Source organism: Nicotiana tomentosiformis, chromosome 12 (assembly GCF_000390325.3).
Source record: "Nicotiana tomentosiformis chromosome 12, ASM39032v3, whole genome shotgun sequence".
In the NCBI taxonomy this organism is placed as follows: Eukaryota; Viridiplantae; Streptophyta; class Magnoliopsida; order Solanales; family Solanaceae; genus Nicotiana; species Nicotiana tomentosiformis.
Window position 1 is genome coordinate 116573474 of NC_090823.1, and position 15734 is coordinate 116589207.

Sequence of the window (15734 nt, forward strand, 5' to 3'; positions counted from 1 at the left end):
TTGACTTACCTAGCGGGTTGGGTTAGGTTCCATCGCGACTTAGTTAAATTTTGGATTGTGATAGCTTCGCTCGGGTCGGATAGTGTGTCGGGTGCCGGTCACGTAGATTTGGGTCGTGACACCGCCGCTACTACAGCGGTAGTCGCCGGAGCTGTGGTGGTAAGGCAACTGGGAAACAAATGGACGACAACAAAACTATGCAACACCAGAGTCTTTAATTTTCCGGCCGGCAATTCTGACCAGCGTGGAGTTGTCCGACGGCCAGTAGTGGTGAGGGAAGTTGGGCAGTTGTGGGTGTGAAATGAGAGGAGAATTGAGGATCCGTGATTTTGAGGGGTTATTTGGGTGGATTCTAATAGAGGAAAACACTTACAACGGGGAAGATGACTAAAAGTAGGGTTGGGGTAGAGGTGAGATGTGTTGGAGAGGGGATCCTTTGACTTTTGTTTCTTCATTTTTCAAGAAAAAATATTAATTAGGATGGAAATTAAGTATTTTATAATTTTTTTGAGTTATAACACGTGTCATCACCTTATTGGAGTGTGCTATCACACAAATTTTGACAAATTGGTCAAGGAGAAAGTGATATCTTAGCTACACTTAGAAAATACTGAGTGTGTAAGGTGATTTTCGTCGTCAAAAGTATGTAACAGGGATATGGTCTATAATTGAGGGGGTAACTTATGTATTTTGCTTTGAAAAATATTATAATTCATATTAATTAAAGGTTACTTTTGATATTTTAAAAACACATGTAATGATCTAGCTAATTTAAGAACAGCGAGGTTTATTGTCCCAATCAAAAGGTTAAGAAGGTATTGTTTTCCAAATAAGTTAAGAAGGTTTAGTGAATTTACTCTAATAGTATATCGAAATTAAAGCAAGCAACTACTCTGCCTAGTCTATCTCCAGGCCGGACTCTAGCTTGACCCTATTTTCTACTGTCGTATTGTTGGTTGTAAGGCTTGCAATTATGTCCTTTATTTGTTTGACTATAAAAAAAGTTATCAATGCAGATAAATAAGAAACATTTCAAAAAAGTATGTTACCCTGTTATTTGTGGCCTAAAGTAACAGATTCTCTTGAAGTCTTAACCATACATACGATTATGTAACAGATAATGTTGATTGAAAATATGAACTAATATTATGTTGATTTGACTCGCTAACTAACATCACATATCATGCCAACTAAAGCACTTTACTAATGTACCAACTAAAGCACATTACTAATGTAGCATTTTCAAGATCACAAATAGTACTAAAAGAAGAGTGGAGAAACTTGTAGTAAATTTCCAGAATACTATTGTAAACACCCCCACCAGAGTACAAAATAGCAAAACATGGAAAAAGGAGAAAGTACCCTTCCAAAAAGATAATTATAGGTTGTTATCTGTATACATTGGAGGGTCATAATTTCCAAAACTGTGAAACGAATATATTAAATTCTTCAAATAAGGCTCCAATTTTTAATATTCACAAGAAAAGTAGTGTATTTAGAAAAAACCAAAACATGGTTGTAAAAAAATAGGAAGTTGGAAAAAACTCCAAATTTATTCTTATGCTATTTGAAATTAAGCAATTTTGTCCCTGTTAAAATTTTGATCTTATGTTACCCTGCTAGTTAGTAAAACGTCTCATGTTTGCCTCACTCGTTAGGGCTCAAGGACAAAATTGAAACTTCTTCCTAATGACAAGGATTATATTGGACTAAAAGTTTAACGGAGACAAAATCTATTAACACATCGCACGTTAGACACCCAATATGTTAATTAAAGCATTTGACATACATAGACGGATTCAGGATTTAAATTATATGGGTTCAGTTTCGTAATTCTACCACATCTCATCTAATTTAATGGGTTTAAAATTTATTATTTATATATATTTAATAATTTTTGGGATAAAAATATAAGGTATAAGCGAAAGTCCATAGTTTCTACCCAAATACGCCTCTGCCGACATATATACAATTAAGATCACATGGTTTCGAACAACTTAAACACGTTTTACTATTTAATCTAGAAGAAGCATTTATGTCCCTATTCAATTCGCTTTTTTCTTAATGTCATACCTTGAATCCTATAAATGTAAGTCTTATATTAGATCCATCACATATGCATAATAAACAACTAAAAACTCCTAGCAAGTCCCATAGCAATATGACAACTCAAAAGAAGATCAATGCGGTGGACCATTTGGAGCGGCAATTGGAAGACAAAGTGGTTTTTGTCACCGGAGCATCGGTGGGGCTCGGCCGCGAATTCTGCCTTGACCTAGCTAGGTCAGGCTGTAAAGTCGTGGCAGCCGCTCGTCGCACCGATCGGTTGAAGTCCCTTTGTGATGAGATTAATGCAATGGCTAGTTCAAATGTTGAAGTTGTTAGAGCTGTAGCTGTTGTACTTAATGTTACTGCTGATGGTCCACTCATTAAAGCATCGGTACAGAAAGCTTGGGATGCTTTTGGCCACATTGATGTGCTCATTAATAATGCTGGTGTTAGAGGTACGTAGGTTACGTCTAATTTTGCCTGTACGTAATTTTGGTTACCAAAACATAAGTTTTGATAGGATAGAGGATTGATTAAAATAAAAGGGCAGTCTAGTGCACTAAGCTTCCGCTATACGTGCAGTGCAGGAAGGGCCGGACCACAAGGATCATTTGTACGCAGTCTTACCCTTCATTTTTGCAAGAGGCTATTTTCACAACTCGAACATGTGACCTCTTGGTCACATGACATCAACAGATACTATGAAGATATATATGCCTTTAAAGAAAAATAGAAGTATTTTTAAGCAATAAATTCACTTATCCGAGGAACTTTTTTTTGGAATTTGTACTTGAGTCGAGGGTCTACCGAAAACAACCTATTTATCTTTAAAAGGTAGGGGTAAAGTCCGCATATATATTACCCTCCCAAGACCGTGGAATTGCATTGGGTTTAATGGCGTTGTTGTTGCTGTAGTATTTGAGAGAAAATGTCAGGCTATTAAGTCAGTTCCTTAGTCCTTTTTAGCCAATAGTGAACGTTATGTAAGTATATAGAGGATATTGGGCAAACAAGCCCTTAACTCTTGAACAATGAAAGAGCGACCTTGACTAGGCTAGAGATAATTAAGTAATCTGGGACCTAATTAAAATTAAAAAGATTAATGATACATAATTGAGATTGGTTAAAGGTTGTTTAATAATTCAAATAATGAATAAATAAATTTCAATTGAAATAAAATCTTTAGGATCAATTCAGGAGGAATTAATGGGTAAAAACGAGTACTCCGTATTCTTTTTAACTTTTAGATAATCTATACTATTTGAGCCGAGGGTCTTTCGAAAACAGTCTCTCTATCCAGGGGCGGAGCTAGAGAGCGAGTTACGAGTTCGGCTGAATCACATAGCTTTGGTTCAAACTCAGTATTTATTTGATGAAATTCATTAAACGTATACAAATTATTAGTTTAGAACCCAATAACTTAAAAATGATTAGAATCCCGAACCCATAAGCTTCAAATCCTAGCTCTGCCTCTGTCTCTACCTTCCCATGGTAGGGGTAAGGTATGTGTACACATTACCCTCTCAACACCTCACTCGAGGAACTTTTAGATAATCTATGCTATTGTCCCAAAAAGAATGATGGAATTTCTTAGGCTGCTTGACTCCATAATTTGATGAATCTACTTTTGATGTTTAATTATAGGTGAAATAAAATCAGCAGTGGATATTTCTGAGGAAGAGTGGCATAACACTTTAAGGACAAATTTGACAGGATCTTGGCTAGTTTCCAAATATGTTGGAAAACACATGCAAGCTGCAAAACGAGGAGGCTCTATTATTAATATTTCATCTATTGCTGGTTTAAATAGAATATCAGTGCGAGGGGGTATTGCCTATTCTTCCTCCAAGGCTGCCATGGATAGCATGACCAAGGTTATAATCTAATTTTTGGAATGATGCACTGTCCTTTTGAGTGCTGTAAAAATAGTGCATGTTGGTTGCTAGAAAATATAGTAGCTTTTTCAATCAAAAGGGGAAATAACTTCCCTCACTTATTAGCGAAATTCATTTTCCCTAACATTATCTTACGTGTTAGCTTTCATATATCACTATTTTACCCAATACATGAACATTATTATTTACTTACTACTCAAAAATTTGTTCAAACACTATCTAATTTGCTATAATATTATTATTATCATTCTTTAGTAAATAATTTTTAAGAAAATAGTTTCAGCTCTCCGATCAAACACCTAAATACATTTCCTTAAAAATGAAGTCCGTCATACCAAAACACACCCCTAATCCTTTATTTTATGAAATGGGAAAGATGAAATCATAGTAACTCTTTATGAATTTTAATTTCTCAATCGCATTTGGTTCCTTTTAAGATTTCTCTCAGCTTTCTCTATTAGCATCCCTCGCTTCTAATTAATTTCTTTTTAAAAAAATATATTTTTCCTAATCAAGTGTTTCTTGCTTTTCTTTTTTTTATACATTAACATTTTGATATATCTATACGTAAACTAACCTCGAAAAATCTAAATTGTTCTCTATATATTAATGAAAATTTGCAGGTAATGGCATTGGAATTGGGAGAACATAACGTAAGAGTGAATGCAATAGCTCCAGGAATTTTCAAATCGGAGATTACTGAGAAATTATTGCAAAAAGATTGGCTAAAAAATGTAGCAACAAGAAGTGTTCCACTGAAAACTTTTGGAACCACAAATCCTGCTTTAACTTCACTTGTGAGATACTTGGTCCATGACTCTTCCAATTACATATCTGGCAACATATTTATTGTTGATTCTGGTTATACCCTTCCTGGTATCCCTATCTTTTCTTCTCTATAAGTTATACTCAAAGGTGGAGTCAGAATTTGACGTTTATGGGTTCTTAATTCGTAACCAAACTCAGCACGTCTCAGTTATTGGGTTTGTAGTTAAATATTTATATATTTTTAATAAATTTTCTAATATAAATAAGAGTGCTACCCCACTAAGAGGTTGACAAGAGTGGGTTGCTCTAGTGGTGAGTACCCTCCACTTCCAACCAAGAGGTTGTGAGTTTAAGTCACCCCAAGAGCAAGATAGGGAGTTCATGGAGGGAGGGAACTGAGGGTCTATCGAAACAATCTCTCTACCCCAGGGTAGGGGTAAGGTTTGCGTACACAGTACTACCCTCCCCAGACCCCACTAGTAGAATTATACTGAATTGTTATTGTTGTTGTTGTTGTAAATAAGAGTGCTACTGAGTTTGTTTGAACCCGTAAGCAATACTCTACGACACTACCTCCGCCCCTCGCTATGACACTTGAAAGAACAATATATTATCATCAAGAAACTAATATCTTTGTACGTAGTTATCTATTTCAAAGAAATTATTATGATCTATTTCCTTCCATTTTTTGTCTTTTGTTTTCATTCGTTAGGAAATGTGATGCATGTATAATATGAATTTTTTAATACAAAAATAAAATGTTAATGAGTTCGTTTGAACCCGTAAGCAATAATCTATATATGGAACTACCTCCGCCCCTGTTGCGACACTTGAAGAAGAACAATATATACCGATCATCAAGAAGTACAACATTAATTAATTGCTGCTAAGATAGTTACCTACTCACTCGGGCGCCAACTTTCTACGATCAAATTTAGGACAATAAAACAAGTAGTGCAACCACATGTATCCATCCAATCAACTTTTGCCAATTGAAAGTTGAGTTTGCAAACTCATGTTTTGATAATTCTCAAACATACGCGTAAAAGTCTACTAAACCCCCTAATCTAGCTAGGGTTTAGGTAATAATATCTTCTTTCACCTTTTGAATGGGACAGTAAACCCCTTTGATCTTAAATTAACAACTAGAAATTAGCTTAGTCATTAATTGCATGCATTTTTAAAATGTTAAAAGTAATCCTCAATTAATAGTATACATTATAACATGTACTTTTTTCAATAATTAAAAATTTTAAGCAATAATATTGTATAAGAACTAAAATAACATGCATCTCTTTTTTCTCCTTTAATATTTTTTAAAGATTTTCAAAACACCATTTTGCTTCATGGCATATACTATTTTAAGTGCTTCAAATTGTCCTGATCCATTTTATTATTCATATTATTTTAGATATTAAAATGATGCTTCAATTATTCAATTGTGTAAAGCATTTATTCTATTAGTTTTATTTTAAAATATAAACAATGATCGGAGTAATATCTATTACTTCAATTATTCAATTGTGTAAAGCATTTATTCTATAAGTTTTATTATGTTATGGCCGGAGTAAAGATCCTGATTCATTTACAGCATTAGAAAAACATCAAGAAGTACAACAACAACAACAATAATAACAAACCCAGCTTAATTTCATATGTTGGGTCCGGGGAGGGTAGTGTGTACACAGCCTTACCCCTACCCTATAAAGTCTGAGAGGTTGTTTCCAATAGACCCTCAGCTCAAGGAACGGTAAAAACAAAGCAACAAGTAATAACAACAGTAATATAATATGGTAATGGAAGCGATTAACATAACAAGTAATAAAGAACTAAGAATAAATAAATACAAGAATAGTACTAGTACTAATGGTAAACCTAAGAGAAACTCACAACTACTTGTCAACCTCTCACCTTAATCATCGACCTCCACACCTTCCTATCGCTAGTCTGTCCTCGGTTAGGTGAAGCAATGACATGTCCTGCCTAATCACCTCTCCCCAATACTTCTTTGGCATACCCCTGCCCTTCCTCAAGCTCGCCATGGTCAACCTCTCACACCTCCTAACCTGGGCATCTATATCTCTCCTCTTCACATGCCCAAACCATCGCAGCCTCAATTCCCGCAACTTGTCTTCAGTAGATGCCACTCCCACCTTGTCCCTAGTAACTTCATTCATAATCATGCCTTCCTGATATATCCACACATCCATCTCAACATCCTAATTTTAGCTACTTTCATCTTCTAGACATGAGACTTCTTGGCGGGCTAACACTCAGCTTTATACAATATAGCCGGTCTAACCACCACCTTGTACAATTTGCCCTTAAGTTTAGGCGGTACATTCTTATTGCATAAAACCCCTTAAGCAAGCCTCCATCTCATCCACCCCACTCCAATGCGGTGAATAACATCCTCGTCAATCTCCCTATTGCCATGGATTATAGACCCAAGATACTTGAAATCATTTTTTGGGAATGACTTCGGTATAAATCTTCACTTTCACTTCTTCTTCATGCCTCTCATCACTATACTTGCACTCCAAGTATTCAGTTTTTGACCTACTCAACTTGAAACCTTTGGACTCCAGCGTATGTCTCCAAACTTCTTACCTAGTGTTAACACCTCTTCGCATCTTTTCGATCAGTACTATGTCATCAGCAAATAACATACACCATGGCACCATCCCTTGTATGTATCGTGTAAGCACACCCAATGCTAGAGCAAACAAAAACGGGCTAAGGGTCGATCCCTGATGCAACCGCATCTCCACAGAAAAATATTCTGAGTCTCTTCCTGCAGTCCTCACCCGAGTCTTAGCACCTTCGTACATGTCCTTAATTACCCTAATGTACGCTACTGGGACTCCACTAACCTCTAAACATCTCCATAGCACCTCTGTAATGATCCGACCTGTCATTTTGCTTTCTAGATCCCCATCCCCCTAAATAAGACTCTCCGTATATACTTTTACTATTTTATGACTTGCGGGAATGATTAGTTCGGGATTTGGAAGGGTTCGGGTTGAAATCAGAACACTTAGTCCCTTAAGGTTGGCTAAAAGGGCTAAGTTTGACTTTGGTTAACATTTTGAGTAAACAACCTCGGAATCGGGATTTGATGGTTTCAATAGGTTTTTAAGATGATTTTGACTTGGGCATGTGTTCGGATCGAGTTTTGGGTGACCCAGGAGCGTTTCGGCGCTTAAAGTTGAAAGTTGGTTTATTGAAAGTTTTAAAGTTCTTTAAATTTGGTTTAGAGTAGGTTTTGGTGTTATCGAGGTCTACTTGGGATTTCGAGCATGGGGATAGATCTATATGGTGATTCAAGGCTTGAACGCAAATTTGGTGTCATTTTGAGTAGTTTAAGTATGATTCGGCGTGTTCGTAGTAAGTGGGAAGAATTTGAAATTAATAAGTTGAATTTATTTGGTTTTGGGTTGTGATCTTTAGTTTTGATGTTGTTTTCCACATTTCGAGAGTGCGAGCAAGTCCGTTTTATGTTTACGAACTTGTTGGTATGTTTGATCGAGGCCTCGGGGGGCCGGTACAGGATTCGGAGGGTCGACGGTGCTTGTTAGCTCTTTGGAGAGGAGCTGCTGGTGCCTGTCATCTGGTGCGTTCGCACCTGCGGTGGAATGGCCACAGAAGCGGCACCGTAGATGTGTCACCTTGCTCGCAGAAGCAGAAAGAGGAGGGGTCAATGAGATCCACAAAAGAGAAGCATTTTCCGTAGAAGCGAACTCGCATCTACGATGGAGGGGTCCGCAAATGCGGAGGAAGGTAGCCTGGCCATGGTCGCAGATGCGCGAGGCAAGCCGCAGAAGCGGGCTCGCACATAGGGGACTTGGCTGCAGATACGATGTTCTAGTGATCGAGCTTGTTCCGCAGAAGCGGACAATTGACCACAGAAGCGGAGGTCCTCCCGCAGGTGAAGAAATACCGCTGGGCAAAAGGGTTCATTTAAATCGGGAGTTAAACAATTTTTGACTCATTTCTTTCATTTATTGGGCGATTTTGGAGAGGGGTTTTCACCTAGAAATTTGAGTTAAGGGATTTATGTACAATATGAGTTTAAAACATAGATTATTGGTAGATTTTAACTTGTAAAATTGTGAAAAATTATGGGTTTAAATGAATAACCCTAGGTTTGAAAAAAATGGGATTTACCCACGAAAATGGTTATGGGATTGGGTAAAAATTTATATTCGAGTTCGTGAGGTTATGGATAACAACTTTCTTCAAAAAATTTTGGAATCCGGGCATGTGGACCCGGGAATAAATTTTAAGAATCTTCTAATTTGGATTGGGTAATTAATCTAATAGTTACATTATGAACTTTGGAACATGTATTGATTAATTTATACAACAATTGACTAGTTTCGGATTTTTCGGCACCGAGTTGAGGCTTTAGAGCGAATTTGAGACCGGAAAACGAGCTTTAAGACAAGGTAAGTCTCTTGCCGAACCTTATAAGAGGGAATTTACCCCATAGGTGATTTAAATTGCTATTTGCTTCTAATTGTATAGGCTACATTCGCACAAGGTGACGAGAGTCTGTGAGTAGGTATTATTTATGCTTATATCCGGGTAGTTTAGGACCCAAAACATGAATTACTTGTAATGTTTGCACCCTAATTATTAATTAGAGTGCCTAAATTATATTAGAACTTGTTAAAGGAAATGTAAAAGACCGAATTTCACTTGCTTTAATTTTGAGCGAATTACTTGACCGTTAATAGAAATTGTGCTTTTTTGCGTATTAGCCTTGTAATAACTTCTAAATCGGATGTTCATAAAGTATCCTCTCTTTTTGTGGAGCGGGCCGAACGCCTCGGCAGTAGATAGATGCATCTATGGTTCATTCTGCACGACCATCGACAGTGTACATGTTATTCTGGATCAAGTCATACGTCCTCGGCATAATCGTGCGTGATAATACTTGGATTTTAATTATTTATTTGATATCATTTCATGGCTTGAGAGGTTAAGATATTATCATACAGAAAGCTATTTGATATTTAACATGTGTAAAAGAATTATTTATTTCCTGTTTTTTATTGAACTGCTGTAGTTATATACATAACCCATGCTTATTTGGAGCTTCTTTATTTTTATTGTTGGCCCAGAGTAAATGTCGATGTCGACCCCTCGTCACTACTTCTTTGAGGTTAGACTTGATACTTATTGGGTACATATTGATTATGTACTCACGCTACACTTCTGCACTGACTGTGCAGGATCTGAGGCAGGTGCATCTGGCGATCATACCGGCGTGCATTCCCATTACCCGGAGGCCTAGTGGTAAGCTGCTTCCTGAGCCGTTCCGCAGCACCCAGAGTCTCTTCTTTGCATTCATTTCTGTCTATTTTCATTTCAGACAGTAGCTAAAGTTTTGTATAATCTATTAGTGCTCATACACTTGTGACACCAGGTCTTGGCACACACTAGTAGACTTTGTGGTTTTGGATTATTACTATGGTTATGATTGCACTCAGTTGCTTTCGTTTTATTTATTTAAATCTACTATTTCTTAATCTTTTAATTAAGGAAAATTTAATTAGTTAGGAATTTATTAAAAAGAGAAATCACATGTTTAGTTCACTGTTGGCTTGCCTAGCGGCAGCGCAGGGCGCTATCACTGCCTATAAGAGAAGTGGGTCGTGACAACATGGTATTAGAGTACTAGGTTCACGTAGGTCTCACAAGTTATGAGCAGGCCTAATAGAGTCTTACGGATCGGTGCGAAGACATTCGTACTTATCTTCGAGAGGCTATAGGGTGTTAGGAAACTACTCTTTTCTTCATCTCCTATCGTGCAATTGATATTGTGCTAAGTATCATTCTCTTATTCTCTCACAAATTATGAGCACGCGCGCAACGGATGTACCCGATCATGGAGGAGATGCTCCCCTTGTTGCTAGAGGCCGAGGAAGAGGTCGGGGGAGGGCTCCATCTCGTGGTAGAGAACGAGGGCATCCTAGAGTTGTTCCAGTCATGCCACCAGTGGATCCAGTAGAGGATCCTATTATTGAGGAGCAGGGCGAAGTGCCAACAACAGAGCCAGCCCCGGTGGATTTTATGTCTGCACCAGGATTCCAGGAGGTTATAGGTCGTATGATGCGGTTTATGGATACTATGACTCAGTCTAGTTTATTTCCAGCAGACCCAGCCATATCTCAGGCGGGAGGGGGAGCACATACCCCTACTGCTCAGGCTCGAAGGCATGCAGTTACCGTATATCAGACCCCGGGCGCACTACCTGTGGGCGGATCTCGGCTAGCTACAGCAGCTATACCTGAGCCCAGACCAGCTACGGCCGACGATCTGCAGAAGCTATTGGACAGATGGACCAAGCTACATCTTCCTGTCTTTGGGGTGAGTGGCATGAGGACCCCAGGACTTTATTGATCGGTGCAGGGATAGACCGCACAACATGAGGATATTGGAGTCCCACGGGGTGGACTTTACCACCTTTTAGTTGGAGGGCAGGGCCCGTATATGGTGGCAGTCCTATTTTCTTGGTAGACCAGTAGATTCTCCTCCCATGACTTGGGAATGGTTCACCTGTATTTTTCTGGATAGGTATATTTCGCCATCTCAAGGGGAAGAGTTGCGGTTTCAGTTCGAACAGCTCCAGTAGGGTCAGATGTCAGTGATCGACTATGAGGCGAGGTTATCTGAGTTGTCTCGCCATGCACTTATGATACTTCCTACCGACACAAAGAAGGTGCGGAGGTTTGTTGCAGGTTTGGACTCTGGTATTCAGGTCACTATGGCTTGAGAGTTTGAGATGGGGACTTCTTACGAGCTAGTTGTAGAGATAGCTTGGAGGATCGAGGGTATACGTCAGCGTAGCCGGGAGCAGGCTACGAGGGAAAAGCAGTTTCGGTATTCTGGAGAGTTCAGAGGTGCCCCAACTGGGGTCAAAGGTCAGTTTGTGAGTGGTCGGTCTAGCAGGCCCACAAATCCAGTATTGCCGCCTCCTCAGGATGCACTGGTGCGACCTTATTTCAGCACCATACTAGAGAGTTCCTACCGTCCACCAGCTATTCAGGGTTCCTCCAGTGGGTATTCAGGCCATTAGGGTCAGACTTCAGGTGAGCAGTCCACCGTACCAAGAGGTTGTTTCGAGTGCGGGGATCTCAATCATATGTGGAGGCTCTGCCCAGGCTTCGGGGCAAGGCAGTGCAGCAGGGTCAGCAGCCTATGATTCCAGCACCAGCTGTCGCACCAGTCGTCTAGCCACCCGAAGGCGGAGGGCATGTGGGTAGGGGCCATCCTAGAGGTAGAGGCCAGTTAGGTAGAGGCCAGTCAGGTGGCGCTCCAGCTAGGTTCTATGCATTTTCGGCCAAACTAGTTGTAGTGGCCCCAGATGTCGTGATCACATGTATTATTTTTGTCTACGGTAGGGATGCTTCAGTATTATTTGACCTAGGGTCTACATATTCATATGTTTCATCTTTGTTTTCTCATTTTCTGGGAGTTCCTCGTGAGTCCTTGGGTACTCATGTTTATGTGTCCATACCAGTGGGCGATTCTGTAGTTGTGGATCGGATCTATCGGTCCTATATTGTTATTTTTTGTGGTTATGAGACCCGGACGGATCTTCTGTTGCTCGATATGACCGACTTTGAGGTCATTCTGGGCATGGATTGGTTGCCTCCATATCACGCCATCCTTGATTGCCATGCCAAGACTGTTACCTTGGTAATGCCAGAGCTGCCTAGATTAGAGTGGAAGGGTTCGTCTGTCAATACATCCAGTCGGGTTATCTCTTTTCTGATGGCTCGACACATGGTCGAGAAGGTTTGTTTGTCTTATCTAGCTTATGTTCGGGATACTACTACAGTGACTCCGGCGATTGATTCAGCGCCCGTAGTTAGGGAGTTCTCCGATGAGTTCCCTTCTGATCTCCCAAGCATACCACCAGATCATGATATTAATTTCTATATTGATTTGGCTCCAGGTACCCAACCTATCTCTATTCCACCGTACCGTATGGCTCCTAAAGAGTTGAAGGAGTTGAAGGAACAGCTTGAGGAGTTGCTATCAAAGGGGTTCGTCAGACCGAGTGTGTCATCTTGGGGCGCACTAATGTTATTTGTGAAGAAGAAAGATGGGACTGTGCAGATATGCATTGATTACCACCAGTTGAACAAAGTTACCATTAAGAACAATTAACCGTTGCTGTGTATTGATGATTTGTTTGACCAGTTGCAGGGTGCTAGGGTGTTCTCTAAGATCGATTTGAGATCAGGGTACCATCAGCTGAAGTTTCGGGATTCCGATGTTCCAAAGATGGCTTTCCGGATTAGATATGGCCATTATGAGCTTCTAGTGATGTCCTTCAGTTTGACTAATACCCCGGCGGTGTTTATGGACTTGATGAACCGGATGTTCAGGCCATATATTGATTCGTTTGTCATTGTCTTCATTGATGACATTTTGATCTACTCGCGTAGCATGGAGAAGCACGAGCAACATTTAAGAGTGGTGCTTTAGACCTTGTGGGAGTAGAAGCTATATACTAAGTTCTCCAAGTGTGATTTCTAGTTGGATTCTGTGGCATTCTTGGGGCATGTTGTATCAGGATAGGGTATTAAGGTAGACCCCAAGAAGAGCGAGGCAGTTTAGAGTTGGCCTCGTCCTACCATAGCGACTGAGATCAGGTTCTTCTTGGGGTTATCATGTTATTATCGTCGGTTCGTGGAGGGCTTCTCATCTATTTTGACACCTTTGACTAGATTGACCTAGAAGGGTGCTCTGTTCCGATGGTTCGATAATTACGAGGCGAGCTTTCAGAAGCTCAAGACCGTATTGACTTCAGCACCGGTGTTACTGCTACCTTCCGGTTCAGGATGTACATTGTGTACTGTGACGCTTCGCGCGTTGGTTTGGGTTGTGTATTGATGCAGGAGGGGCGGGTTATTGCATATGTTTCACGTCAGTTGAAGCCCCACGAGAAGAATTACCATGTACACAATTTGGAGTTGGCCGCGATTGTTCATGCACTTATAATCTGGAGGCATTATCTTTATAGGTTGTCTTGTGAGGTTTACACCAATCACCGCAGCTTGCAGCATTTGTTCAAGCAGATGGATCTCAATTTGAGGCAGCGCAGGTGGATCGAGTTTAATAAAAGATTATGATATTACCATCCTTTATCATCCGTACAAGGCTAATGTAGTTGTGGATGCCCTGAGCAGAACGACGGAGAGTATGGGTACTTTGGCATTTATTTCAGTGGAGGAGAGGCCACTAGCTTTAGACATTTAGTCCCTGGCTAACAGACTTGTGAGGTTGGATATTTCAGAGCCCAGCAGAGTTCTTGCATGTGTTGTCGCCCAGTCTTCACTATTCAAGCAGATCAAGGATCTCCAGTTTGATGATCTGAACCTGTTGGTTCTCAGAGATACGGTATTGTAGGGTGGTGCCAAGGAGGGTATTATCAGTGAGGATGGTGTGTTGCGACTTTAGGGTCGCCTATATGTTCCTAATGTTGATGGCTTGAGGGAGAAGATCCTAGAGGAGGCACATAATTCTTAGTATTCTATTCATCTAGGTGCTATGAAGATGTATCGCGACCTGAGGCAGCATTATTGTGGCGGCAGATGAAGAATGACAGAGTTGAGTATGCAGCAAGGTGCCTAAATTGCCAGTAGGTTAAGTATGAGAATCAGAGGCCAGGTGTCCTACTTCAGCAGATGATTATACCTGAGTGGAAATGGGAGCGCATTACTATAGACTTCATAGTTGGGTTGCTGCGGACCTTGCGGAAGTTTGATGCAGTTTGGGTCATTGTTCACAAGTTGACCGAGTCGGCACACTTCATTCCGGTGGTGACCACATATTCTTCAGAGAGGTTGGCTTAGATTTACATTCAGGAGATTGTTCGGTTACATGGTGTGCCTGTTTCCATCATATCAGTTAGAGGCCCTCGGTTTACTTCGCATTATTTGAGGGCAGTACAGAGTAAGTTGGGGACCCGGGTGGAGCTCAGCACAGCCTTTCATCCGCAGACCGATGGGCAGTCGGAGCAGACAGTTTAGATCTTGGAGGATATGCTCAGAGCATGTATGATTGAGTTCGGAGGGCAGTGGGACCGATTCTTGCCTTTGACCGAGTTTTCTTACAACAGTAGTTATCATCCCAGCATTGAGATAGCTCCATTTGAGGCTTTATATGGTCGGCAATGTCGTTCGCCCATCGGATAGTTTGAGCCCGAGAAGGCTAAGTTATATGGTACTAATTCAATGAAGGATACCTTGGAAAAGATAAAGTTGATTCATGAGCATTTTCACACAGTATAGTCTAGACAGTAGAGTTACGCGGATTAGAATGCACGTGATTTAACATTTATGGTAGGCGAGAAGGTCCTCTTGAAGGTCTCACCGATGAAAGGAATCATGAAACTCAGGAAGAAAGGAAAGTTGAGCCCAAGGTTTATAGGTCCATTTGATGTGTTGGGGTGAGTTGGAGAGGTTGTTTATGAGCTTGTTTTGCCTCCCAGTCTATCGGAAGTTCATCTGGTTTTTCACGTGTCTATGTTCCGGAGGTATCATGCCGACAAGTCGCATATGTTAGACTTCAGCACGGTTCAGCTAGATGAGAGCATAGGTTATGAGGAGGAGCCAGTTGCCATTGTTGACAGACAGGTTCACCAGTTGAGGTTCAAGAATATTTCTATGGTAAAAGTTCAGTGGAGGGGCCAATCAGTCGAGGAGGCCACTTGGGAGGCTGAGGAGGACATGCGGAGCAAATATCCATACCTACTCAGCACTTCATGTTTGATTCTAGACCCGTTCGACGACGAACGTTTGTTTAAGAGGTGGAGAATGTTACTACCCGGCCGGTCATTTTTCTTTCTAGATCCCCGATCCCATAAATAAGACTCCTTGTATGTGCTTTTACTGTTTTATGACTTGGAGGGATGGTTAGTTAGGGATTTGGAAGGGTTCAGGTTAAAATCGGAACACTTGGTTCCTTAAGGTTAGCTAAAAAGGGCCAAGTTTGACTTTGGTC

At 40.4% G+C, this 15734-nt stretch overlaps 1 protein-coding gene across 1 annotated transcript; it reads left to right on the forward strand.

Annotated features, from left to right (window-relative positions):
• Positions 1-2043: 2043 nt before the first annotated feature.
• LOC104092279 (uncharacterized) lies at positions 2044-5396 on the forward strand. The gene is made up of 3 exons (XM_009597824.4): positions 2044-2504; positions 3694-3923; positions 4568-5396. Exons 1-3 carry the CDS (start codon positions 2117-2119, stop codon positions 4844-4846), a joined length of 897 nt encoding a protein of 298 aa, XP_009596119.1. The 5' UTR covers positions 2044-2116; the 3' UTR covers positions 4847-5396.
• The last annotated feature ends 10338 nt before the right edge of the window (positions 5397-15734 follow it).